At 35.9% G+C, this 27,889-nt stretch overlaps 2 protein-coding genes across 4 annotated transcripts in view; both read right to left on the reverse strand.

Moving 5' to 3' along the window:
* Positions 1 to 6,593, reverse strand: part of zbtb47b (zinc finger and BTB domain containing 47b) — a 39,424-nt gene extending 32,831 nt beyond the window's left edge. The window contains exon 1 of the mRNA XM_073830438.1: positions 6,456 to 6,593. The gene's annotated coding sequence lies outside the window, so the exon portion shown is untranslated. The remainder of the gene's footprint in view (positions 1 to 6,455) is intronic.
* A 1,742-nt stretch (positions 6,594 to 8,335) lies between these two features.
* Positions 8,336 to 27,419, reverse strand: nktr (natural killer cell triggering receptor). Of its 3 annotated transcripts, XM_073830348.1 has the most exons (17): positions 27,343 to 27,419; positions 24,268 to 24,344; positions 22,266 to 22,340; positions 19,822 to 19,929; positions 19,665 to 19,709; positions 17,688 to 17,775; positions 16,543 to 16,572; positions 15,805 to 15,950; positions 13,960 to 14,173; positions 13,565 to 13,723; positions 13,223 to 13,310; positions 12,875 to 13,023; positions 10,063 to 12,753; positions 9,893 to 9,976; positions 9,748 to 9,804; positions 9,065 to 9,157; positions 8,336 to 8,967 (listed from the first exon to the last, which is right to left on the reverse strand). In XM_073830348.1, exons 2-17 carry the CDS (start codon positions 24,323 to 24,325, stop codon positions 8,901 to 8,903), a joined length of 4,152 nt encoding a protein of 1,383 aa, XP_073686449.1. In that variant the 5' UTR covers positions 24,326 to 24,344; positions 27,343 to 27,419; the 3' UTR covers positions 8,336 to 8,900. The 3 variants fall into 3 exon arrangements, with proteins under 3 accessions (XP_073686449.1, XP_073686450.1, XP_073686451.1); XM_073830349.1 differs by lacking the exon at positions 27,343 to 27,419 and having other exon boundaries at positions 24,268 to 24,497; XM_073830350.1 differs by lacking the exons at positions 22,266 to 22,340; positions 24,268 to 24,344; positions 27,343 to 27,419 and adding an exon at positions 19,380 to 19,407 and having other exon boundaries at positions 19,822 to 19,877.
* Positions 27,420 to 27,889: the final 470 nt, after the last annotated feature.

Here is a 27,889-nt window from a genome sequence, read left to right on the forward strand (position 1 = left end):
TGATTTCTGAAGAATCATGTAACACTGATTATGTAATAATAGTTTGTCTTGTAATAAATTTTTTTTGTAGTATTTTGGATTTGAAACTACAAAAACATCTTTTAAAAAACGTATCGACCCAAACCTTTTGAAAAGTAATTTACAGTACAGTAATTTAGTCTATTATGGCACAAAAATACTGTATTTCAAAAATGAGAGTCATAAATGAGAACTATAAAAATGAAAAAATAAGTTCAAGAGCAGGTCATACGGTATTTTAAAGTGTCCTAATATTGTGTCGGAGTCCCCTACAACAGGTTTAAATCCATCTAAGATCAGAAAATTTTAATTTTCTCAGAATATACATTTAATATTAAAATCATTTTGCAATGATTTCAAAACAATTCGTTCTAAGCAGTTCTGAGCTTATGGTCTATAAACCCCTCCCTTCCATAAGCCTACTCTGCTCTGATTGGTAAGCTGGCCAAGTCTGTTGTGATTGGTCTTTCTGTATACATTGCAAGTGAATCGGGCCCACAGCTAAAGTTTAGCTGCTAACACTTCACAAAACAATAATAGTGGATACGTCAGCTGAATGCTAACGTGACTAACTGATGAAAGAATACAGTTTGTAAACCAAAATATGTCTACATTATTACTACAAGTATTTAGAACAACGACAGTTTACATTAATCGACACATTCTTTGGAAATAGTGAGTTTACAGCGAATTATCAAAACTATTTCAGTAAGACAGTAATATCGTGGTTTACTTGAAAACCTAAAGCTGCACTAGGTATACATCACATATTAGCACAAAAAACTTGATATTTTGAGCACTCAGTTGAAAATCTACACATAACATATCAATCGTACTTACAGGTTGTGGTTTGGAAACACTTGTTGGTCCAAAAAAAAAGGGACTTATCTTTCATGGACAAGCGTTTAGCGAATCCCGCGTTAAACTCGCCAAGATCAGAGAAGCAGTACTCGGTAAAATGATGAGCACACAACAAAAGGTTCGAATTGTATTGCTGCGGTATTGTGAAAAAAAAAATTTTAACCACTAATTCTTCACATTATCATCTTTCGGCAATAAAAACAAAACAAACTTGCTTTCACAGCGCAGAACACAGCGTCTTCTCAACTAACTAACTAGTGGAAGTGTTTGTGGGCAGGTCAGAGTGTTCGTATTTCTCTGGCAGGCAGGGATTTTGCCAATGTGTTACGGAGTGCTGTATATCGGTAACAGGCAGAATATTCGAAAATATGATTTAAGGTGGCCAAGAGTCAACCAGGGCTCTGAACCGGTTCAAGGAACGAAAACGAAAAACGAAAACAAATGACATTGAACAGGAACAAAAACAAAAACGAAAACAAAATCAATTTTAATCGTTCTGAACAGAAACGGAAACAGAAATTCCAAATTAACCGGTTAATAACGGTATTTTTATCGTTCTCTTTATTATATCAATTTGGCAGACCAAAAACATGAATTCAAATTGTGTGCGCAAATGCGACGGTGACGCATACACCGTGAAATGCCCGCGAAGCAGACATAAGCAGAGCCCTTTCTGATGCGACGAGCTTAAGGTTACCAAGCACCTGGCTGTTTCATGTGCAAAGGTATGTTTAGGTTTAAGTTATTGTAGCCTAATTAAAACTTGTAGTTAAAATTATGCATTACGTTTTCTTTTGCTTTTATGCATTAAATGTAAAAGCATAACTATCTGGAGTTCTGTTTTGTTTGAGTGAAAATAGCCTATAATTGGCTATATTAGGTAAGGAATATGCCGTAGCCAGCTATGAGGTCACCGAGGTCCGGACCTCGGTCATTTTTGTATATTCAAAAATAAATGCCAAGCTCTCTGAATGATTATTTAGCCGTTTAAACCACCTCATATCACATGAGTGTTTGCAATTCATGTTGATGCGAGAAGCTAGCGCAGTGAACGAGGCTTTAGAGCGCGTTGAGTGAGAGCGCGTGTGCAGCCTCCGTTTGTTGCCAGATCCACCTATTATACGTGTATTTTGACTCATTTTTCCAATTTATTGTGACACTTTGGGACGTTTATAAAGTGGAAAGTTGAACGTTAGTGTTACTGATATATTAATCTTATTTACAAAACACAAGCTTTGAACTTATTTCGGATATCTTTTTCTTTATTTTTGAAATTGCTTGTTTTTCGTAGCAATATCCGGCAACATTGTACATTCATAAAAAAAATCTTTTAGACAATCTATAACTTAATTGCTGACAGGAAGATAACACAATCGGTAAGACAAACGCAGCGATCATCGTTAATATCTGAAAGAAATGTATAACACTATCAAAAGCAATAGCATAATACAAATCTGTTTGTTACAGAATGAAATAGGCTACTATGACAAATAACGTTACTGTTACTGGCCAGCAGGAAGACGTCTCATGCTCTTTAGTCAACGTTAAGTCATCAAAAAAACATTAATTAAAGCGGTGTTTCTCAACCTTACTTCGGACCTCACTAATTTTCAAACCCTAGTTACGGCCTTCAGGTGAACTCGTTTACTTTCGGTTTTAAAGACAAGAAGTTCAGATGACACGAACACGGAATTTGGTTGAATCATTTGTAAACATAATGCCAAACATGTTATTAAAAGGCACACACTATCTATCTATCTATCTATCTATCTATCTATCTATCTATCTATCTATCTATCTATCTATCTATCTATCTATCTATCTATCTATCTATCTATCTATCTATCTATCTATCTATCGCGCCGTGTAATAAAATAACGTTATTAACCGGTATTTTTTCTAGAAAACCGTTCTCGGAACGTATTGTTTAATGAGGAACGCAAGAACAGAAACGTTATAATATCGATTCTGTTCGGAGTGAACCGAATGGATTTTTTTTTCGTTTTTAAGCCCTGGAGTCAACATGTTCTTTTGAGAGACAATATCTTTATCACGCACTTTTTTAATTAACAACTTTGCAGACTGTTTACATTGAAGGATAACTACATAACAAACTGCAAAAAAGATTTTCAAAAACCCATATGACCTGCTTTTTAAATCCCTTATATTTCATCTTCCTTTCGATGTAGCACTGAAATATGACCCTGACATGTTTATGACAGATTTCCCGAGATTTTCCAAATTCTCTCATACAGCTGAGCAAGCACAAAATGTGACTGCAACAGAACTTAAGCTTATCCAATGCAGGAACTGAATAATCATGGTTATAGACTGCGATCTGCTAGGTTACTATGTTCGGAGCAGGACTGCCAGGAGAATTCAGCCTGAGCTATGCGAGCAGGAGCTGAGTCAGGACTTCTGGCCAAGAGAAGAGCCTGTGGAGTTGGCATGTCAGTGCCACATAAAGCACAAACACAAACTGCCATAGATCTGCTAACTCTGCTCATGGGCCAACTCCACTCCATGTAGAGACTCTGACCTAAGTATGCAGCAATGTGAGGAAATGAAACTGACAACACAGACAACGGGAGAAAGACAACTGTGAAATAGGGAAATAAATGTCTTTAGTTTTCCATTACCAAAAAGGGGAAGGAAGTAAATGTGTGTGGATACCGAATAATATTGAAAAAAAAAAAAATTAAATTACAAAAAGGTAGCCTTTGACCTTCAGTTCTTCAAAATATCTTATTTTGTCTTCAACAGCTGAAAGGCACTCATACAGGTTTGAAACAACTTGAGGGTGAGTAAATGATTACAGAATTTTCATTTTTTGATGAACTATCTCTTTAAGCAGCACAATTTTCACCGTCAATAATAATGCAAACATGACTCAAGTTGAATGCTGGGAGCTGTTCAAGAAGCACTTGTCACATGGATTTAAGTGACCCCAACAGCAGAGCACTGAGAGACAACGAAGCCTCAAAGTCAAGGGTGGGCAGGAATGTCCTGAATAGATAGTTACATAAAAACCCTCAGCATGATGCTTTTTTCCAGGCCGCAGCACTAAAGGACAAGACTGCAGAGTTTAGCAGAAGTCGTTCTATTTCAGCTCTTCCTAAAGTACACATTTTGCACAGTGCTTTCAAGAGGAACAGTTAACAAAGGGCCAATTCATGTAGGTTCATTTTAGGAAACCATCAGTGTACAGTGCATTCGATGCATTTATTCATTCGTCATAGACTTTTTCAGTATGCATCTGAAACCCACGGTGACCTTGGTGGTTTTACCACCAATGCATAACTAGCAATAAGAAAAATAGCCGTTTAGTGCAATAGATGCAGATGAAGAAGTTCAGCTCATTTTCTGTTATTACAGAGCGTTTTTAACTGGTTTAAAACAGGTTAATGTTATCATTAAGTGATTGTCTAAAATTGATTATATTCTCATAAACAATGCAATAATGGGGCGTAATGAATTCTTCAGGATCTGACTTATTTCACCAGCCAACAATAGACAATGCATATATATAAGCCCTTTGTTACTACTACAGGCAAAGAGGAAACACACTGTATAAACAATAATAATAATAATTAAAAAAAAGTTTTTTAAGGGTCATGTGAAAAAAGTCAGGCAAGCAAGTGGAGGTCAAAAAGACAGTTATGGCACTAAAGTAGTGACCTGACCTAAATATTAACCCGGCTTCCAGATGTGAAGAGGCTTCTGGATTACAGCACCACTGTACTACAATAAACATGCTGTATTTTTTATTAGCATTCCTAAAATCAACACTGCTTTCATCCTGCAACCTCTCTGAATCTCTCCCTCTGTTTACTAAGAATATAAAATATTAAAACACTCAAAAACCAAACAAAACAGCACATTTCATTTCATTTAAGACATCTCATGTATCATTCTTTTCTTATTTTACAATTTTATTTCTTTATATATATAATTGACAGGTATGGATGAGGATTTATAAAGATTGCCAAAATACAAAAGAAAAATGATTTATTATGTTCCATAACCAATTTTTTTCATCCCCATTTCATTCAATTCTAGAAATAACTTACTTTATACAAATATAAAACAACCAATATGCAGAACAATGTTTCATTTTTACACTACCAGTCAGAGATTTTTAATGTTTTTTTTAAAGATGTCTCTTCTGCTCACCAAGCCTGCATTTATTTGATCCAAACAGTAAAATTTTGAAATATTTTTACTACTTAAAATTTAAAATAACTGTTTTTAAGTATATTTAAAAGTGTAATTTATTCCTGTAATTTCAAAGCTTAAATTTTAGCATCATTACTCCAGTCACATGATCCTTCAGAAATCATCTTAATATTCTGATTTGTTGCTCAGAAAACAGTTATTATTATTTTGATGAAAACTGAGTAGAATTTCTCAGGTTTTCTGTTCAGAAGAACAGCATTTATGTGAAATAGAAATCTGTTGTAACATTATAAATGCCTTTTTGAATAATTTAAAGCATCCTTGCTAAATAAAAGTATTAATTTTGATAATTAATTTCCCAAAAATAAATAAATTATTACTCAAAACTTTTACATGGCATAAGCTTACAAAAGCTTTTAATTTCAGACAAATTAATTAAAGAATTTTGAACAGAAAATCAGCATATTAGAATGATTTCTGAAGGATGTGACACTGAACACTGGAGTAATGATGCTGAAAATATAGATTCGATCACAAATGACATTTTAAATTATATTCAAATAGAAAGCAGTTATTCTAAATAGTAAAAATATTTCACAATATTACTGCTTTTGCTGTATTTTAAATAAATCAAAAGCAGGCTTGGTGAGCAGAAGAGACTTCTTTAAAAAACATTAAAAACCTTACTGTTCAAAAACTTTTGACTGGAAGTTTAATTCTTTTGTTTTTGATTTGACAGTACTTCATTACTCTAAAACATTAGTAGCAATTACTAATTACAATAATAAGCATTTGCTTTTTCTTATTATATACTAATTTGAAATATATTCAAAGCATAATGTTTCTAAGCTCCCGTATCTCTAAAAAAAATGTGTCGCGCCTTAAGTATTTATTTGGAGACTCACAGTTATTGCACAACTGAAATATGAACTCTATGGATGAGGGATCAACAAATTTAAGGTCATGTGAAGTTAACAGTGTTGTGACATGAATTCGGTCTCTCGTACCGTGCAACAAAGTCTGTCATTTCAAAAGTATATTTGGAATTAAATTCGCTTTTCATTTTTGCATGGATCAATGTCCATAAAATGCACCAGTCACGACGTGATCCTCCACATTGATATGAGAGAATTTAACTCTTTAAATGCAACAATGTAGCTATTGTGGCCATTGCATTCTTGTTAACCTTCCAATTTCTGTGGCTGTCGGCTTTCTGTGCAAGTTGCAAACTTCATTTCGCGGTCAAAATTATTGGCGACATCACGTTATCTAACACATTCAAAACTCAGACACATCCCGGGACAAACTACTGCAAGTTTCATCGGCCTAGCCAAGTCCTTTAAAATTACAAAAGATAAAATATGGATATAAAATGATCAAAATGTCGTTGTCTACTGTACCATTTTGATCCGAGGTCTCTAGCATCGAAGGAGTCCGCGAATAACTCCATTTGCGCAGGACTTCCGCTCGCCATGTAATAGTACGTTGGATTTTCACATTTCTTCAGTTTTCCTTCCCCTCACTGTTTTTTTTTTCGCCGTGCTAGCAGCATTCAGACAGACAAAAATGCAGAGGCTGCTTTTGCAGTAGGAATTGGTGATTGGAGCTCGGGGATCATATGGGCTTTTGTCAGAAGTTTTAAAGGGCCATTGCACTGGATATTTTTTCCCCTGTCTGAGCTCTAGTCCACATCTACTGTTAAAAATGTGTGTTCAATACGAACTGCCCTTGTGGGGAAATAGAGCATTTGTCTCCTAGGTGCTCATGACCTTGCTACGTTTGACAGCATCTCACCATGAGCATGAGAGCATGCTGAAAAAGCAGGCAAACAAAGCAATCATATCCCTTGTGTTCAAATATGCATACTTTTTTTTTTACTAAACAGTGAGTAGGATGTCTGAATATACAGTATTCGGGAAACAGTAGGCAAACTAAATCCAGGTGACATACTGCACCTGCTGAGATTCTGAAGTGAGCATCCAGTAAACATTATCCTGAGGCCACAGGAGTGAAGTAACTGGCTTATGTCAAATCTGTGATCTGAGCTCTTTTTATGTTTAAGTGCTTTAGGTACCAATCAAATTGCACGTTGTGGTTAAACTATACTTTGATGATTGTTAGTATGTGTAGTACATCTAGAATTGTATACAGTATACAAAGTCAAAAGTTTACATACACCTTGGAGAATCTGCAAAATGGTAACTATTTTAGCAAAGTAAGAGGGATCATAGAAAATGCATGTTATTTTTTAGTTAGTACTGACCTGAATAAGATATTTCACATGAAAGATGTTTACATATAGTCCACAAGAGAAAGCAATAGTTGAATTTATAAAAATGAGTCTGACCCTGTTCAAAAGTTTACATACACTTGATTCGTAATACTTTTTTTTAGTGATAGTTGTTCATGAGTCCCTTGTTTGTCCTGAAAAGTTAAACTGCCTGCTGTTCCTCAGAAAAATCCTTCAGGCTCCACAAATCTTTTGGTTTTTCAGTACTTTCGTGTATTTGAGGTTCAAACGCTCACTGATGCTTCAGAAGGAAACATGGCGCATTAAAAGCTGGGGGGTGAAAACTTTTTGAATTGAAGATCAGGGTAAGTTTAACTTATTTTGTCTTCTGGGAAACAAGTGAGTCTTGTGTAGCTTCTGAAGGGCTATACTAAAAGAAAAAAACATGATATTTAAGCAAAATACGAAAAATTGACACATCTTCATTTTGTTCAAAAGTTTACACCCCTGGCTCTTAATGCATTGTTTTTCCTTCTGAAGCATCAGTGAGCATTTGAAAGTGTGAAAAGATGAATCTCAAAATCATAAAAGTGTAAAATTCACAAAAATGGGGACGTTAAGGATTTTTCTAAAGAACAGAAGGCAGTTTAACTGTTCAGGATTAACAAGAGACTCATGAACAACTATCACTAAACAAAAAAAAAAAAAAAAAAAAGAGGATTGTGGATCATTCGGGTAACAACACAGTATTAAGAATCAAGTGTGTGTGAACTTTTGAACAAGGTCATTTTTACAAATTCAGCTATTATTTTCTCTTGTGGACTATATGTACACATCTTTTATGTGAAATATCTTATTAAGGCCACTACTAAATAAAAAATAACATGCATTTTGTATGATCCCTCTTATTTTGGTAAAATAATTCAAATGTTGCCGATTCTGCAAGGTGTATGTAAACTTTTGACAACTGTATGCTAAAGAATTTATCAACAACTAAAAGTAAATTCTTCATCACAAAATTAATTTCACAGAATAAATACAGCATTTATAGAATTTCCAAACAAATGTAGTTTTATTTACAGTTGGCGAGATTCGTTTGTCATATTTAAATGGTGTATCAATAAGCAGCACTAGATACATTCAGCAAGATGTTTTTATGTACAAATTAAAAATTAAAAAAATGCAACCTTATAAACACAAAACATTCATTTGGCCAAAACTAAACATTTCCCATCAATGCCTACCACTGATTTGTTGAATACAACTGCATGTCATGTCAAAACATGACCTACATTTCACAGATCTTCATGTTTGAAGTACTGAGGTAAGTGGCTGTTGATATGTAACCTTGGCTTTACATTTGGAGGGTTTCTATGCTCCTTTTCTTAGGAATACAAAAAAAAAAAGTGTAACGTTACCAGAATAAAGCAGTGACTATTTTAGTTTTAAATGTACATTCATACATAGACTCATTTGGAAAAATACAGCAGAATGTATGTGAATTACACATTAAACGATACAGTACATACTTCACCAAACTTAAACTGAGACACATTCGTTCAGAAAACCATATGAAGGAAGATAGGTAGGCTTGCTACAATTGCTACAATTCAGCTCAGCTGTATCGACTGCTTCGGCTATGACTTCGCCTTCTAGAGGAACTGCGACTAGAGCGATAAGACCTAAACAGGAAGACAGGCATTAAAGTATTAGCTTCAGTGAGGGATATTATCAAATTCGAACAAGTTTTAATAATACATGAATTTATTAATGACGTACCTGGACCTGCGGTCAGAGCTTTTACTTCTCCGATGCCCTCTTCTCCTGCTATGACTGCGGCTACGGCTAGAATCACTATCGTAAGAGTCGGACCTGTATTTCCAGGACATAATTAAGCATAACTAAGCTATACTAGGTTGCACTCAAAACACATTAAAGAGTTAGTTCACCCAATAATTACTCACCTCATGTTGTTCCAAACCCGTGTCTTCGGAACACAAATTACGACATTTTTGATGAAATCCGAGAGCTTTCTGACCATCCCATAGACAGCAAGGGTACTACCATGTTCAAGGCCCAGAAAAGTACCAAGATCTGGGTCAGCACTGCCAAATGCATGCATCGTGGTACTCTCGTGAACGGGCATCCACAAGTGATGCAGTAGAGACGAAAATGCGGAGTAGAGTCGATAATTTTTGCAAAAAAGTATTGACGAAGCTTCGTAAAAATTACAGCTGAACCACTGATGTCACATGAATACTTTGTCAATCATCTTGGTACTTTTCTGTGCCTTGATCGTGGTAGTACCCTTGCTGTCTATGGGAGTGTCATAGAGCTCTCGGATTTCATCAAAAATATCTTAAATTGTGTTCTGAGAATGAAAGAAGGTCGGGTTTGGAACAACATGGGGGTGAGTAATTAATGACAGAATTTTCTGTCCCTTTTTTTGGCTCCATGCTCACCTTGTTCTGTGGCGACTTCTGTACCGACTTCTAGAACGACTTCTACTGTCTGTGCGGCTGAAATAAGAACACCGTGGCATCTTAATTAAAAACATTTTAGTCGCCATTACACACATATCAAAGATAAATATCTTTCAACACTTACCTACGGTATCTTCGGTAGGTGCTACTTCGAGAACGAGAGTGTCCTCGGCTGTATCTGCTCTTGCTTCTACTTCTACTGTAGCTCCTGTGTTAACCAGTAAAACATACAAAATTGACTTAACCTGAGAGATCGAACTTATAGAGACCCAAACAATGTCTGTTGTAACCAACCTGGAAGAGTAGGTGTAGCTTCTAGACCTGCTCCTGGAGTGGCTGTATGAATGGGACCTACTCCTGCGGTGGGACCTGTGACTGGACACGGACCTTGACTTGTTCCGAGAGTGGGATCCAGCTCTTTCTCCTGTTGCTGGAATAGAGTCTTCTTCACTCGAGCTGTCTTGATTCCTGGGTCTCTGATTTAACCGAGCCGTCTTCCGTACCTCGTCGAATAAAGATCCTGGACGGACTCTACTCTTGCTCTTGATCTCGATCTTGAGACCCTGGGTCTTTCCCGCCAGTTGATTTTGCTGTTTATTTATCTTCATAATCAAAGGTTTTGTGGTAATGGCCTGCACAACGGTCATGCCTGTCAAAGGTTTCCATTTATTTTCAACAGCTGAGAAAGAACTGTCAACGGGTGCAGTTTCTTCTGGCTGACTGCCTTGAGGTAAAACAGATCCAGTGGTTACAGAGTTTCCTTTTTCTATTTGAGGTGGAACAAGCGCACTACCATTATTTTGAATACTTTTTAGAGGGGAAAAGCCAATCGCTTTGGGACCTGGTTGCTTAGCTTCTGGAGGACATACATCAACTTTATTTGGGTCTGTTGGTTTTTTACTTGCCAAGTTAGTGTCTGAAAAATTGGTATGAATCTCTAGATGGCTCTGAGCTGGACTTCTTTCAGTATTGCTGTTTAGTTTTGTCCTTTGGCTTTCAGTCATCGTCCCTTTCTCATCAATACCTTTAGAAGACTTTACTGAAAATGCATCTTGTGATGATTCGAGAATCCCTTGATCCTCATCCTTATTTTCCGAGACTTGGGTCTTGCCCTTTCCAGGTTTTATACGCCTTTTTGTGCCATCATTTACAGCATCAGGATTTGCTATGTGAAACTGTTTTGCTTGAGTGACTGAATCATCCTCTTCACCTTCATCACCAAACTCCAGTGGAGGCTGCCAGTGAAATGTCTCTTTCGGCTTTTGGTGCTTCTTGGATTTCTTGGCTTTGGATCTGCGAGATCCAGACCTGGAAGAGTTCCTCTTCTTGTGCTTATGCTTCCGCTTAGCTTTCTTGTTCTTGTGTTTTGACATTTTCATATCTGCAGACGGTTCCTTGTTATTTTTTAATTCATTAAACATTTCTGCACCTTGGTTTGGCTTATTAGACGGCCATAAAGGAATTCCATACTCTGATTCTGAACTAGCCTCTCCTTCCTCTTTTTCAGACACATGTTTGGCATCACTAACTACCTTTTTGTCTGGCATTTCAGAGTCACTCTCAGACTCCCAGCAACGAGACAGAATCTGTCTCTTTTTCATTTCAGTAAGTCCTTCATGCCTAGTAGGGAGCTGGTTGAGTTCTACAGCAGTATTCGTCTTACTTGAATTCCCTCCTTCACTTTCCCATCCAGATGGAATATTGTTGTCCACTAATGGCTCTTTCCTTTGACTGGGATTAGTGCCTTTCAGTGTGTTTCTCTGGTGTGCGTGGATAGCACTGTATGGATTATCTGATATGTCCTCTGAGGAAGGAGATAAATCTTTATGGCCACCACCATGATTTGCATGCTTGTCCCTCTTTTGGCTACTTCTCTGAGATCTACGATGTTTTCTCTTTTTTTCAGTGGATCTTCCTTTATATGAATCATACGATTCTGACCTACTTCTGGAGGAAGATCTGCTGCCGTACTGACTCTGTGATTTGCTCCTACTTCGTGATTGACTAGGTGACCTGCTCCTGGACAAACTGCTTTGCAGGAGCCTATCAGGAACATCATTGTTACTGCTGCTTGGGTCCCTTTGATTAACACCCGTGTCTGGCTTTAGAGACGACATTGCCTCCAGAGGTACATTTGATGTTGGACTGATTAGTGCATTTGAAGCTGGGGCTGATTTTACATTGATCTCTTGTACGCGGACATAAGAGGGTTTCCAGGGTTTCTGGCCTGGTTTCCATCGAGAAGGAGGTGGACTGTCACTCAAAGGCAACGCAGAGGCACTCTCTGAAGATGCTGCTGGTTTGGCTTTAGGTTCTTCACCTTGAACCGATTTAGAGACAGGCTTGTCCAATTTTGAAATACCACCCTCTGTAGGCTTTGACTCTTTTGATCTCAGCTCATTTCTTTTCTTGGAACGTGGCGGGGTTTCTGAACTATACCTAGAGTTTGATCTGGTTCTTGACCTTGTCCTGTATCTGGATCTAGAACGAGACCTAGAATGTGTAACAGACCGTCCTGATCGACTACGACTTGACCTCACGGATGATCGAACCCGCTTTTCAGACCTTGAGCGACTTCTGGAATAGGATCTGCTCCTTGACCTCGAATAAGATTGTGAATCTCTAGAAGAGCTTGATATGTAACGTCTCCTTTCTGATTCTGATCGATACGATCTGTTTGAGTGACGCAACGATGAGCGAGAGTAAGAACGAGAGTGTGATCGTGAATGTCTCCTTTCAGCGCAGCTTGAGTGTTTTGACCTCTTGCCTGAGGACTGAGATATCTCGTCCTCAGACTGGGAGGTCTCCTTGGTCTTGTTCTTTTTATGTTTCTTTGAGTGCTTTCGTTTTTTAGTTTTCTTCTTGCGCTTGTTTTTCTTTTTTTCTTTTGTAGATCGATGATGGCTGGAATATACAGAAGCCTCACTTAAGGAACGCACTTCTGATCTTGACCTAGACCTTGGGGTGTCACTTCTGTCATCCCATCTGTTTGAATAAAATCAAAAGAATATAAACTTTAATATGAACTAGAAATTAGCTTGGCATTTACAATAATTTTGAATTTCACAATGATCATTGTGCAATTTCAAATGGTGTAAGAACATACCTTTCCCCTTTACTCCATCTCTCCACACTGGGGGGCTGGTAAGCCTTGATCCTCTGCATTTCTTCTTTCCAATGTGGAGGAGTCTCGCTGCTCCCCCGTTCCCCTTCAGACTCCGATCTAGACTTTGACCGAGGGGGTGTATGGTACCTCTACAGAGGGAATAAAAAACAACAACATGCATGGTCAACGAATCAAACTAACATTTCCAAGTCAATATATTAATTATTGGAATAATCACAGCATCTGATATAGTTTTGGATTTGTAAACATGCATTTTGCCTGCTGTACTTTGCAATGTCACTCTGTGCCTGCTTTATGTGGTATAAATGTAATTTACAGCTGTCATACCATGGTACCACGGCCTTTGATCTTGCGTCCAGATTTTGTGACAGCTGGTTTGGTGTCATTTGGTGCCATGACTGTATCCTGCACAGCCCTATTGGAGGGAAAAGTATCAGTTGTAAAACTCTACCTCTTTTGGTTTAAAATATATTATCAAAGCTGAGCCATGAATCATTAAGCAAGGACAAAAGTTACTAAAATATGAATCACTATGGGTTCTCTAGTAACAGCTTAAAATTTGAGACTAGAGAATGTTAGATACTATCTAATATCTGGGGATGTGAGTGCCTGTGATGTTTAAGTGAAATAAGGAACATCTGTTTGTTGAACTGTATAAAAGAGACAAACGTTTTTATTGTCTCCTCCTGGGTAGGCATGTCTCTGCGGAGCAGGAAACGGTTCTCTGGTACGGGTGGGATCTCTTCTGGTCGAACCACAGGCTTCTCCCTTTTTACATTCTGCTCAGCCTCACCATCATCTTCCTCTGGCATCTCTCCCTCAGCATGACTGTGATTTAGGAAAAGAGTAGGCAGTACTATTATACAACCAAAACAAAGGCCAACCATAAAAAGCATCAACAAAACATCAGCTCAGATTTCTAAATTATTCCTTCGGATTAGAAAAGTATATCAATATACTATTTTTACCTTGACTATGATATAGTTGAAAAATGTCAGTACAGGCTAATACCAAAAGTGGCTGAATAACAAATAAACGCAAATATGTTTTCACTGTGCATTTACCTTTCATGTCCTGTTGTTTTAACTGTCTCTGTGTCCTTCTTTGTCTCTCTTCTTTTTCTCTTTGAGTTCTTACTCTTTGAGTTTCTTTTCCTCTTTCGAGATGCATAATTTTTGTCAGACTCTCCATCAGAGAAGGAATACTGAGAGGAAGTCTCCGAGGAACTCTGAGAGTCATCCTCAGAATGGAATGCTTTCCTCCTTTTGCCTTGAAGAACTAGAGAAAATACATCAAACTGACGTACTGAACATCACCACAGAATGTAATTTATTCATTCTCTTTATTTCTGACCACATTATCACATGCAGAGCATGTGAGTTTATTTTGAGCTGGAGGTTTCTGTACAAGGCACAAAATAAACAACATATGTGACTCTGGACCACAAAACCAGTCATAAGGGTCTTTTTTTTTTTTTTTACTGAGATTTATACATCATCTGAATAAGTAACCTTTCCATTGATTTGAACTATTTGACAATTATTTGAAAATCTGAAATCTGAGGGTGCAAAAAAAAAACAAAAAAACTAAATATTGAGAAAATCGCCTTTAAAGTTGTCCAAATGAAGTTCTTAGCAATGCATATTACTAATCCAAAATTAAGTTTTGATATATTTATGGTAGAAAATTTACAAAATATCTTCATGGAACATGATTTTTGGCATAAAAGAACAATCAAAATATAAATATACAAATATACCCATGCTACTTAAGACTGGTTTTGTGGTCCAGGGTCACATATATTGAATAACACTAGCTGTGTCCCAAATGATGTACTATACACTATGCACTTACTCTATGCACTATGTATTTAAAGATACAGTTCACCCAAAAATGAAAATTCTGTCATTAATTACTCACCCCCATGTCGTTCCAAAGCCAGAACACAAATTACGATATTTTTGATGAAATCTGAGAGCTTTCTGACCCTACATAGACAGCAACGCAACTAGCACGTTCAAGGCCTATAAAGGTAGTAAGAACATTGATAAAATAGTCCATGTGACATCAGTGGTTCAACCGTAATGTTATGAAGTTACGAGAATACATTTTGTAATCCGAAGATGATGGTCTTACGGGTTTGAAACGAGTAATTAATGACAGAATTAAAATTTTTGGGTGAACTTTCCCTTTAACTGACTAGCGTATGAATTATATAAGATTACTCTGTCATCCAACATCAGAGTCTAATAGCCCTTCCCCCTCCAGTAAGTAATTAAAGATTCGACAAGTGTATGAAGTGTCCAACATTCCACACTTAATTAACGTTTTTTCAGTTAATTAAGTGTATCATTTGGGCATCTGAAGTGCACTTTTTCTTTTTGATATGCACAGAATATGCGTAAATACGCATATTGGGATGAACATGTTACAAATCAGGCATATTGCAAGTAAAATGTAAAAACTGCATTTAAAATTATATATAAACTATATTTGAGATACATCTATAAGAATCAGGATTTTGAACCAGTGAGATTGACATGATTAAAATAAAAACAAGTGACTGGAAAAAAGCTTTAGTTGCTTGCTGTGGGTGGTTAGGGGAAAACCTCAACATGGAAGAGATGTGACTGTTACTTGACGCCTTGTTGCGTCATGCCTGGTTAGGACACAGTGTGAGCGTGTGTATTAAAATTGGTATCTGCAGTGTTTCAAAGCACCCGTCATTTTATTTCATGACCTTTCACAGTTCCATTTTTAAACAGCGTATTTCACTCTGTAATGTAGTTGATGTAGAGATTAAATAATATTCTCCATTAGGTTAAGACAAGTTCAAACAACATAGTGACAGGCAGAAAGTGTGAAGCCAAAATTCCTAGTTTATTTCTCACACTCAGGAACAAGCTTACCATCGTTAGCAGACTTTGTAATCAGCTGTCCGCAGTCAATCACTCTGACGTCAGCATAGGGTCTGCTGGCTGAGTCGGTCTTCAGCCCTTCGATTTTCTTTATGACCTCAAAGCCAGAGATGACCAGCCCGAAGACCACATGCACTCTAAAATAGACCAACAATCCTTATAGTTACAAAAAAAAATGTAACTATGAAAAATTTCCCATTATTTACTGACCCTTCAGGCATCCTAGGTGTATATGACTTCCTTCTTTCAGACTATTCCAATTGGAGTTATATTAAAAATTATCCTGCCATTTCCAAGCTTTGGAATTGCATCGGCGGCTGTTTTTTTTCATCAGTACAAAACATGTCCAATAAAGTGCATCCATCCATCCATAATAAAAAAGTGCCTCACACGGCTCCAGGGGGCGAATAAAGGCCAGCTGTAGCAAATCGATGCATTTTTGTAAGAAAATATTCATATTTAAAACATAATCACTTTATTCTAGCTTGCGCCAACTGGGGGTACATGGAAGTTCTGTGTGGATGACGTATGACATTGGCAGCGGCATGCGCTGCGCACAAGTGATGAATGCAAAAACCTGTCCATGCAATTCTAAAGCTTGGAAATGCCAAGATAATTAACATAACTCCGATTGGATTCGTCTAAAAGAAGGAAGTTATATACACCTAGAATGCCTGGAGGATGATAAATAATGGGCTAATTTTCATTTTTGGACATTTAGGAACATACCCATCTAGATGAGGCGCTGTCTTAGTAGTTCTGTTGTAAGGTAAATGACATAATGGAGTCCAGGTCATCCAACAGGAACATGTAGGAGGAAAAGATAAAGGAAAAATTTAGTCAAAAAAGCACTTGGTCTGTCATCAAGAAGAAATTTGTAAGCATCAATTCAAACACTGAAGAATTTAAAACCAGCAGTGCTTGCACAATAACATTGGCTGGATGAATAAATACTAATGATGAACAGGAACATGTCCAACATCTGCCAACATTATGCTGACAAAACCAATTAAACCTGTTTAAAAATATCATAGGGACAACTTCAATTAGAAATCAATCATTGAAAGACCTCAGGTTCTCTGTGCTGGGAGAACAGTTTTTTTTTTTTAATGAGATAAAAATTATTTAAAGATAAATAAGAAGCCAGTGCTAGCTAAAAGCAACCAGAAATACAGTCAGGAGAGAGAAGCACAGCCTTGGAGAGACACTTTACCTTGGTAGAGCAGGATGCTAGAGTTTCTGCAAATTTTACACAAAAACGGCAAGAGAAAAATTGTAATACATTTGTAGGCAAAAGGAATTCTTTCTGATTATAAAATATTTCTAAATGCACATTGACAAGGAAAAAGGGAGATGAAAATGCACCTGCATCCACATGAACATGTAGACTATGTAGAGTCTCCAAACTAAATATACATACATGTGGTAAAGAAATTGAGAAAGTGGGGGAAAGTTAGAGAGAGTGTGAACAGCAAAGAGGGGGACTAAGATGATTGTTTTACTAATGCAGAACAAATACTATTTGCTTTACTATTGAATCACTAGTACTTATAAAAAATTTGATTGATGTGTCAATAAGTATGAGTCCTGGGTCAAAGTTAAAAGCCCAGATGCTCTTTGTAGCTTTGGCCAAGCTTTTAAAACACATACAGGCGTTTAAACACACAGTATTATAAAGGATATGAGCCAAGCAAAATAGTTCTGCAGAAATGATCTTAACTGGGGGAATACGTAATCTATACGTTTTGCATGTGTCATTTAATAGTGACCAGTCAGTCATATTAAATAGTAAGCAGAAGATCTGGTGATGAATGGTTGTTTCTATACACACATACACCCTCTCTGTGTCTTATACCAGAGTAAATAGTACTTACATAAAGAACTGGGACCCATTTGTGTCTTTGCCACGGTTGGCCATCGACAAGAGGAAGGCTCTATCATGTTTGAGAGTAAAGTTCTCATCTGTTGAAGAGAGATACGGACAAAAAAGGACACTGAGTGCTTGTTGAATCCATCCAAAAGTGGTGTTAAGGAGAAGGACAGAAGCAGGCAAAGAGATGTTCATGAACACCTGATATAAGTTGACGCTTCTATGCTGCTTCTGAACTCTTCATTGTTTCTCGTGCTCTTTAGTGTAAAGGCGAGATTGTTTCTACTAAAACAATTACTGTATACACAACCAGTCAAAAGTTTTTGAACAGTAACATTTTGTTGATCACAAAGCCTGCATTTATTTGATCTAAAGTACAGCAAAAACTGTCAAAAATAACTCTTTTCTATTTGAATATATTTTAAAATGTAATATATTCCTGTGATTTCAAAGCTGAATTTTTAGCAACATCACTCCAGTCACATTCAGAAATCATTCTAATATTCTGACTTGCTCCTCAAAAACAATTATTATTATTATGTTGAAAAGAGCTGAGTAGATTTTTTTCAGGTGTCTTTGATGAATAGAAAGTTCAGATGAACAGCATATATCTGAAATAGATATTTTGTAACATTACAAATGTCTTTGTCATCACTTTCAATCAATTTAAAGCATCCTTGATCAATAAAAGTTCTCATTTCTAGACCCCCCCCCCCCCCCCCCAAAAAAAAACCCCAACAACATTACACTCCACGTTTTTTGAATATAGTGTATAATCTTACATTTAGATTACATTTTAGTTTAGATAAATGTTGATATTTGGACCTTTCTATTTATCAAAGAATCCTAAAAAAAATTACTCAACTGTTTTAAAAATAAAAAAAATGTTTCTTGAACAGCAAATCAGCATATTAGAATGATTTCTGAAAGATTATGTGAACACTGAACTCTGGGGTAATGATGCTGAAAATGTAGCTTCGATCACTGGAATAAATGACATTTTAAAATATATTCAAGTAGAAAACAGTTATTTTAAATAGTAAAAATATTTCAAAATTGTAATGTTTTTGATGCACTTTCTTTAAAAAGCATTTAAAAACTTCTGACTGGCAGTGTACATTAACACCTTTTGTCAAGCTGGGCCGATTTGTTTCGAAAAAGGAATAGTTCACCCAAAACTGAAAATTCTGTCATTAATTTCTCATTCTCAAGTCATTCCAACCCAGGTGATGTACTTTTTTCCACTGAACACCAAAGGATAAATTGGTAATCACATACAGCTCTTTTCCTTTCAGCTTTCAAGCTACAAAACAAGATGCAAAAGTTCCATAAAAGTTTTATAAAGAAGTATTGTAAAAGTTAATTACAATTGCTTGGAAAAGATTGACCCAAAATTAAGGCATGTAGGTTTGGAACAACATGAGAAATGAATAAATGACCTTTTTGGTTGAACTAATCCTTTTAAGGGTTGGATTTAAGAGTATTATATTTAATGACAAGCCATCCTGGAAAAATAAAGAAAGAAACAAAATAAAACATTGAAAAAAGAGAAGTCAGTTAACCAAATCAATTTCATGGTCCACATATCCATGAGCACACTGTGCAGCGTGGACATTTTTGTCGTGGTTCACATAACGGATTGGAAATGAGGAATGTTTAGTCTACATTGTGTTACTGCACTGTGCACATCTCTTACCTTCTCATTTTGCAAAAGACCACAATCTCTATAAATAAAAGAATATGTTGAAAATTTTAGGCAAGAAGACTGGACCTTTAAATAAATAAATAGCCCTTATTCTCCATGCTGACTCAAAAAGAAGATCATTATAAGATCACAGGAATAAAACAACAGCAATGGCGAGATAAAAACAATGACTGGTAATGCATGCACAGAACTGAAATGGCCATTCAAACGTCATGCAAAAGTTGTTTAAACACTGAGTGCCTGATAAAGAACACAATGAATCTAAAAATGGCTTACCTTCAAAGAAACCACCATATATAGATTCTCCTCCTCTTCCATTTCCTAAGCAAACAAGAACAGACAAATGAATATAACCAATAAAGTCATACGATCACATGCTAAGACACCACAGATATTTCTATCTCCATATATCTGGATCAACGAGTGCACATACCCTCAGTGAAATCACCCCCCTGGATCATGAAGTTCTTTACCACTCGATGGAAAGTTGAGCCTTTATAGCATAATTTTTTCCCTGTAGTTTTGCCACTGCCTTTCTCGCCTGCAAGCAAACCGAGGAAACATATTATTTTTGATTACTTGCATATAACAGACTTAGTATGTACACTGCCCTCCAAAACTTTGGAAACACCCTAGAAAAGTGGGTTTTGGACAATACTGGCATGAATCCCTTTTAATTTGCGAAAATTTTGCACAAACACAAACTACGAAAACATTTTATTTCATAAGCGGTTTATACTGTCAAACCTAAAATTATTCATAACCCTGGCAAATTATGACTTAAAGTTACTTTTGTTCAAGCAGCAAGGAAACTGACTCCCAAAAGATAATAAGATGATGTACAAGAGGCATCATTGTGGAAAAAAATATTTCTCAGCTTTTATTTACATTTGAAACATTTGAACAAAAAGTTGCATAAGCACTATTATTCATACCCTTCTCAATAATCAATAGAAAATAATTTTTTTGGCTATTACAAACGTTTTCTATAATTGCTGACCAGCTTTATGCATGTCTCCACTGGTATTTTTGCCCATTCATATTTAGCAATGAGCTCTAACTCTTTCAGGCTGGAGGGTATCCTTGCCATCACCCTGATCTTTAGCTCCTTCCACAGATTCTCAATTGGATTGAAGTCAGGACTCTGGCTGGGCCATTGCGAAATGTTAATGTTTTGTCTGCTAACCATTTCATCACCACTTTTGCTGTGTGTTTTGGGTCGTTGTCGTGCTGAAATGTCCACTGGTGCCCAAGGCCAAGTTTCTCTGCAGACTGCCTGATGTTGTTGTTGAGAAGTTTGATGTATTGCACCTCTTTTCACAGTCTACTGTGATTAGGTTCCCTGTTCCACTGGCTAACTTGCTGGTTAAATAAAAGTAACTTTAAGTCAGAATTTGCCAGGGGTATGAATTTGGGCTTGACTATACATAGAATAAAATAAAATTTTCAATTCATCAAAATATCCACCATTAGCAGCTATTACAGCTGCTCATAATCTGGGCAACAGAGCTATCAGTTTATTCAAACATTGACTTGATATATTACTCCAGGCCTCCTGAAGGATTGCCCAAAGACCTCGGCCAAGTTTAAACCAGTAACCTGGCATCACAGCTGGCAAAGGGGCATGTCTGACTTTGACATGTATATATTGGCATTATTATTTTATCAAAATGAAAATTATTATTGCTAGTCTTCAATGATAATGTCAAGTTACTTTAATGTATTTGCACCAAAAAAGTATAAGGATTTAGTATGCTGATATCGTCCCAAACCACACTTTGCCAGGGGTGTTTCCAAACTTTTGGAAGGCAGTGTACAATTCAGAATCATAAAAGCCATAATCCAAACCAAAAACCAAGATTTTACAGTCTACGCTCTTAAAAACGTGGAAAAACTTAAAGGGATAGGTCACCTGAAATAGAAAATTACTCACCCTCATGTCGTTCCAAACTCACAAGACCTTCGTTCATCTTCAGAACACAAATTAAGATATTTTTTATGAAGTCCAAGAGCTTTCTGACCCTGAATAGACAGTAATGCTACTGATACATTGAAGGTCCACAAGAAATGTTCTGAAGATGAACAAAGGTTCTTGAAACGACGTGAGTGAGAAATAATGACAGGATTTTCATTTTTGGGTGAACTATCTCTTAAAAAACTAATACTAATACTATAAACTACAGTATTCTGAACTTGGAGTCAGTTCAGAAGTATACAGTTACACAGACAGCAAAAGGTTAATCCTATCTGATCAGCATGGAAAAGATGCCAATAAAACTGAAATGAATACGGGTGGGTGAGGGTGAGGGTGCCCTAAGGATTGGTATATAAATGCGATACAACAGTCAGCTAAAGGCATGTGTCTCTCATTTCAATCTCAGCTGGTGAGAAAAAAGATCCATGTATTGATCCAAACCATTACTAACTGTAATTTATGACCAAACCTTCTCAATGCAGACTTAATGTGGCTTTTGTCTTCTAGGAACAGGCTGTAAACACAGCTTTGGTTCATTCTTCAATGCTGTCAGCAAAACACCTGCACTTGTCATTATACAGCCAGGATTTAGTCACCTCCAGGTTTATTTTTGTGCTATTGCCCTATAAGCCTATGCTTGTATAATTGGACATGAATGGGTATTATATAAAGGTTGGTTGCCAGCTTCATGGCTATTTTCATTGCAATTAACAAGTTGAAAAAGTATAAAAGAGCTATTTAAAAAATGGGTTTTTAGATAAAACCTTCAAGGTTGAAAAATTCTTTGAGTGTGTTTGTGAAGTAATATCATTATCCTAAGAGAATATTGGTTAAAGTAGTTCTTAAAAAGGCTTAAAGTCAAAGTCTAGCATGATGAAACGCCTCAAGTCAAGTATACGTACCAGTGCACAGGCAAAGAAAATTTTTGCTTGTCTTGGGACAAATATCGGAGAACAGTTGAAAGACAATTCGTCCAACTGGAAGAGAGCAAAAGAAATCATTATACTCATGGATCAGAAATCTTACACCTGTATGTTTGGTGTATAAGCTTTAAGCTTTAGAATAAAAAGCCTTTTTAGATTAGTGTGACTACTGCAATTCAACTTATAGGCATTAACTTTCAGGTTCGCAACACTTTTTTCAAATTCAAATACAGTTGAAGTCAAAAGTTTACATACACCTTGCAGAATCTGCAAAATGTTAATTATGTTACCAAAATAAGAGGGACCATTCAAAATGCATGTTATTTTTTTATTTAGTACTGACTTGAATTAGATATTTCACATAAAAGACGTTTACATATAGTCCACAAGAGAAAACAATAGTTCGAAAGTTTACATGCACTTTGTCCTGTACAGTTAAACTGCTGTTCTTCAGAATAAATTCTTCAGGTTCCACAAATTCTTTGGTCTTTCAGCATTTTTGTGTATTTGAACACTTTCCAACAATGACTGTATGATTTTGAGATCCATCTTTTCACACTGAGGACAACTGAGGGACTCATATGCAACTATTACAGAAAGTTGAAACACTCATTGATGCTTCTGAAGGAAACATGACGCATTTAGAACCAGGGGTGTAAACTTTTGAACAGCATGAAGATTTGTACATTTTTCTTATTTTGCCTAAATGTATTTTTTTATTTAGTACTGCCCTCCAGAAGCTACAGAAGATACTTACATTTCCCAGAAGACAAAATAAGTTCCATTTACCCTGATCTTCAAATTCCAAAAGTTTTTCCTAAAGCTCTTAATGCATTGTTTTATTCTGAAGCATTAGTGAGCGTTTGAACCTTCTGCAATATTTGAACTGAGTCCCTCAGTTGTCCTCAGTGTTTAAAGATGGATCTCAAAATCATACAGTCATTGTTGGAAAGTGTTCAAATACACAAAAATGCTAAAAAGTGGGCAGTTCAACTTGTTCAGCACAAACAAGGGACTTATGCACACTAAACAAAAAACAAAAGGATCATTCAGTAACAACACATTATTAAGAATCAAGTGTATGTAAACTTTTAAACGGGACTATGTAGGCTATATGTAAATGTCTTTTATGTGAAATATCTCATTGAGGTCAGTACTAAATAAAAAACTAACATGCATTTTGTACAGTTTTAGTAAAATAATTAACATTTTGCAGATTCTGCAAGGTGCATGTAAACTTTTGACTTCAACTGTACATGCACATTTAAATTATGTGTGCTTTTGCATAATACCTAAAGCCAGCACCTGTATGTTTTGTGCATAAGATTTAAGCTTGCTTTAAAAAAGCCATTATTAGATTGATGTGACTTTTGCAATTCAACTTATAGGCTATAACTTTCAGGTTGATTTCAGTGTAGCAAACAGCAACACCTCACATGGGCATTCAAATTTAGGTGTGTTTTGCATAGTACCTAAATCCAGGCTTATACATTACATTTATAAGTGATAAAATGAACATAAACAGGGTGTTAAAACATTTGCTTTGTAAAATACCGGGTGTAAAATCACTAAATAAGAGGTTTTGCTTTTATGACGCAGACGTCTCTCTTAAAACACATCATTAGTGGTAGACTGAGGTGAAACCCAGACATTATTTAGTGCACACTACATCTGTGGTTCATTAAAAGAGCCCTGCAGGTCAGGGTGTGGACTGCCACAACAGCTTCACACACACTGGCGCAGGTTTTTGAACTGCCATTATCAAAGTGTTTTACAAAACATACATATATAATGTTTCACTTTCACTATTAGATGTTTATTACTAACTGGTTTAACTAGTTATATTTTATGACACTCACTGAATGCAATCTAAAAGCAAACATTTTAAGCATTTCTCTATCAAAACATGTGCTTTTAACTCACTGACCTTCACACAAGACTATTTCTAAACAACCAAATAGAATTCACTCTCACATCTTACCTGGTTCTCTGTTGATTTCCACATCAAAATAGCACTGAGGGCGATCTTTCACCCCCATTTTGTAAAGAGTGGGCTTCCTGTAGTGTAAAATCACAGCAAAACACTGTTAAACCTTGTATTCCCAAATCGCCTACACCAGAAAGAAATACACTCCATTTCAGATTATCTTCCAGGATACTGTTTTTCTCTCCAGGTGACATGAACAGAAAGTGAACAGAAAGTCACCCACTGAGATTGGGGAAGTGTTTTGGTTAACCAATGAAATGCAAATCTCCCTGCATGTCCCTCCAACCTCAACTTCCACCCCCTTCTTTCGAGCTGTGCTCTGTCTGTCACCGGGTCTGCTGTTGGACGCCACCCTAGTGTGATGAATGACACATTGTTGCTGTGATGTGTGCTGTCATCCTAAACTAGGAACCCTGGTTAAACCAGATGTGTGCTATCTTTGGGCTGTGTTTAGAGACAGTTGAGCCTTCGTTTGGGGAGGAGCTCCAAACATAGATTAGTAATGGCCAATGCAAACTAAACAAGAACAAAGCATGACTATTAAAAATATTTCTTCCGTATTGTGATGTGCACACACTACTGTACAGCAAGCCTGCTTTTATTTGACCCAAAGTACAGCAAAAACAGTCAAATTTTGAATATTTTTTCAAATGTAATTTATTCCTGTGAGCTATTACTCCAGTCTTCAGTGTCACATGATCAGAAATCATTCTAATATTCTGATTTGCTGTTCAAGAAACATTTAATATTATTAATATTTAAAATAGTTAAGTACATTTTTTAGGATTCTTTGATGAATAAAAAGATCAGCATTTATCTGAAATAAAAAGATTTTGTAACATTATACACTATACCATTGAAAAGCTTGGAGTCAGTATAAATTTATTTTTTTTTTGGAAAGAAATTACAGAAATTTACATTTTTATTTGGGAAGGATGCTTCAAATTGATCAAAAGACATGTTATAAAAGATTTATATTTCAGATAAATGCTGTTCTTCTGAACTTTCTATTGATCACAAAAACCTGAAAATTTCATAATATTTATAAAATTTCAACATAATAATAATAATAATAATAAATGTTTTTTGAGCAGCAAATCAGAATATTAGAAGGATTTCTGAAGGATTATGTGACTTGAGTAATCATGCTAAAAATTAATCTTCAAAATCACAGGAATAAATTACATTTCAAAATATATTCAAATAGAAAACAGTTATTTTAAATAGTAAAAATATTTCAAAATTGTACTGTTTTTGCTGTACTTTGGATCAAATAATTGCAGGCTTGGTGAGCAGAAGAGACTTCTTTAAAAAAAAAACATTAAAAATCCACTGTTCAAAAACTTTTGACTGGTAGTGTACATAAGAGTTTAATAGATTATTGGAAATTTTTTTTTGGCTGGGACTTGCAGTGAATGTGTGCGGTCAGAATGAGAGTCCAAACAGCTGATAAAAACATCACAATAATCCACAAGTAATCGACTTAACTCCATTCCATCAAATAACAACTTAGTGAAAAGTTGCATTTGTAAAAAAAAACTAATCCATCATGAAGGCGTTTCAACTTTAAACTGCTGCTTCTGGCAAAAAATTCAGTCCATAATTCATAATAGTGCATCCTCCAGTGGAAATTCATCCACTGCTGTTATACTAAAATGAACAATATATTTGTTTAGCTGTTTTTGCTTTTAAACTGCACTTGATCTGTGCAGACAAGATTACTTTTTTCAGGAGAAAGCGGTATTATGGATTAAGGACTCTAGGTTAGCTGAAATCAATGAAGTAATGAAAACATCTTTATGATGATTGTTTGTTACAAACATTCACATTTTTACTTTACAACACTAATTAATGGACTTGAGTCCTGTGAGGTTTTAATCAGCTGTTTAAACTCTCATTCTGACGGCACCCATTCACTGCTGAGGATCCACTGGTGAGCAAGTGATGTAATGCTGAATTTCTACAAATCTGTTCAGAATCTCTAGATTAATTTTCACAACACATCAAACAGCTCTGATTTAGTTTTCCTCGAATCACAGACACTAAAGCCTTTTAGCTGAGCAGAGGAATGACTTGCCATCAGATTAACACCACATCTCAAATTACAAGGGAATGAAGTTATTGAACTTCCTTCTGGCACATATTACGTTACAACTACGGAAAATGTCGTGCCAGCTGCTTTCCCATATCAAAATAACTCTGTTTATCAGTCCTCTGATCGCTAACACAGACTGTCTTGCTTGGGGTAGATGGCAAATGTCAGAGTGAATGTCAGGGCAGGAGGAGAAAGAGGACATTTCCATGTGTTATATTTCCATGTGTCCATCCAGCAGAGTTCAATTACATGACTTCTGCAGATTCAAATCCATGGGTTGCATAATTATTTTCAATAAGCAAAGAGTTGATGTTCACACAGGGTTAAAGCATCCATAACAACAACAACAACAACAACAGACAATATCTGCAGTTATAATCCATTCTCAGACAGGTTACATAATGTAGATCAGGCAAACGTCCAATCTCTGATTGTACTATATAATACATAAACACAATAGCACATTTATTTATATAAGACATTTAAGATCAGAAGTTTAAATAAATCTAACAAGACTAGAATCCAATTCATGGTACATATATGAAAACATCACAAGTATGATTGTGTATCACTATCAATTGTTAATAAACTTGAAAGTGTTTCAGAGAACGCAAAATAAGCTGTTCGTTGAAACTATTAGCCAATGGCTAAACTAAACTGATGATGCTCGGGTAGCTAACACAACACCTCATGACTGAAGTCAAACAAAAAACAAATTCTACATTTTTTTTTTTTAATTCAAATGTAAAATGTAACTATAAATACTGCAGTTAACGTTACATGTTTTGATTTTGGGCTAAAGTCGTTTGTGTTGCCTGCACGCTAGCACTGTTTATCATTTAAAGCTAACTGGTAAGGTTTAAGAACCCGGAAAGGAATATTCACGCGATTTATTACATCAAAATAAAAAACGTATGACTCAGATATAGTTATAGTGCTGACACAAGCGTGTCATTTAATTGCATTAAACTTACCTGTGTAGATAGTTAAAGGACAAAAAGCTTTTAACTAACTAAACCCGCTCCGTCTTCTGTCCGATGTAGCTTTACTGTGTTGCCAGATCTCTCATGAGAATCGAACGTGTTTTTTTTATTTTTTTATTTTTTGAGGGGTGTAGTGAGAGAATGGCGTGATAGAATGATAAATGTATTAATTTTCATAAATACTACAACCAGATATCTTTCCTTCCCAACGGGATTGAATTTTGTAATAATCCCTAAAACGCAACACGCGAAATGTTATTTAATTTTATAAGAGGATTATAAAATAAGGACATGGCAACCACTTTGTATTCCGCTTTACATTGAGATGCTGCACATCCGCTGACTGTCGGAAACCAGCAGCATTAGTAATGACAAAAATGAGTGTTCCTTTTGCCATGAGACTATCAAAAATGATTTAAGTTAAAAATATGCATGCTATGTTTCTTGACGAATGTAAAAAATATTTATTTTTTAAATTATTTAAATTATTTAATAATTATTATTATAATTACGTCTTTACTTTATGTGAATAAATAAA

Source organism: Garra rufa, chromosome 24 (assembly GCF_049309525.1).
Source record: "Garra rufa chromosome 24, GarRuf1.0, whole genome shotgun sequence".
In the NCBI taxonomy this organism is placed as follows: Eukaryota; Metazoa; Chordata; class Actinopteri; order Cypriniformes; family Cyprinidae; genus Garra; species Garra rufa.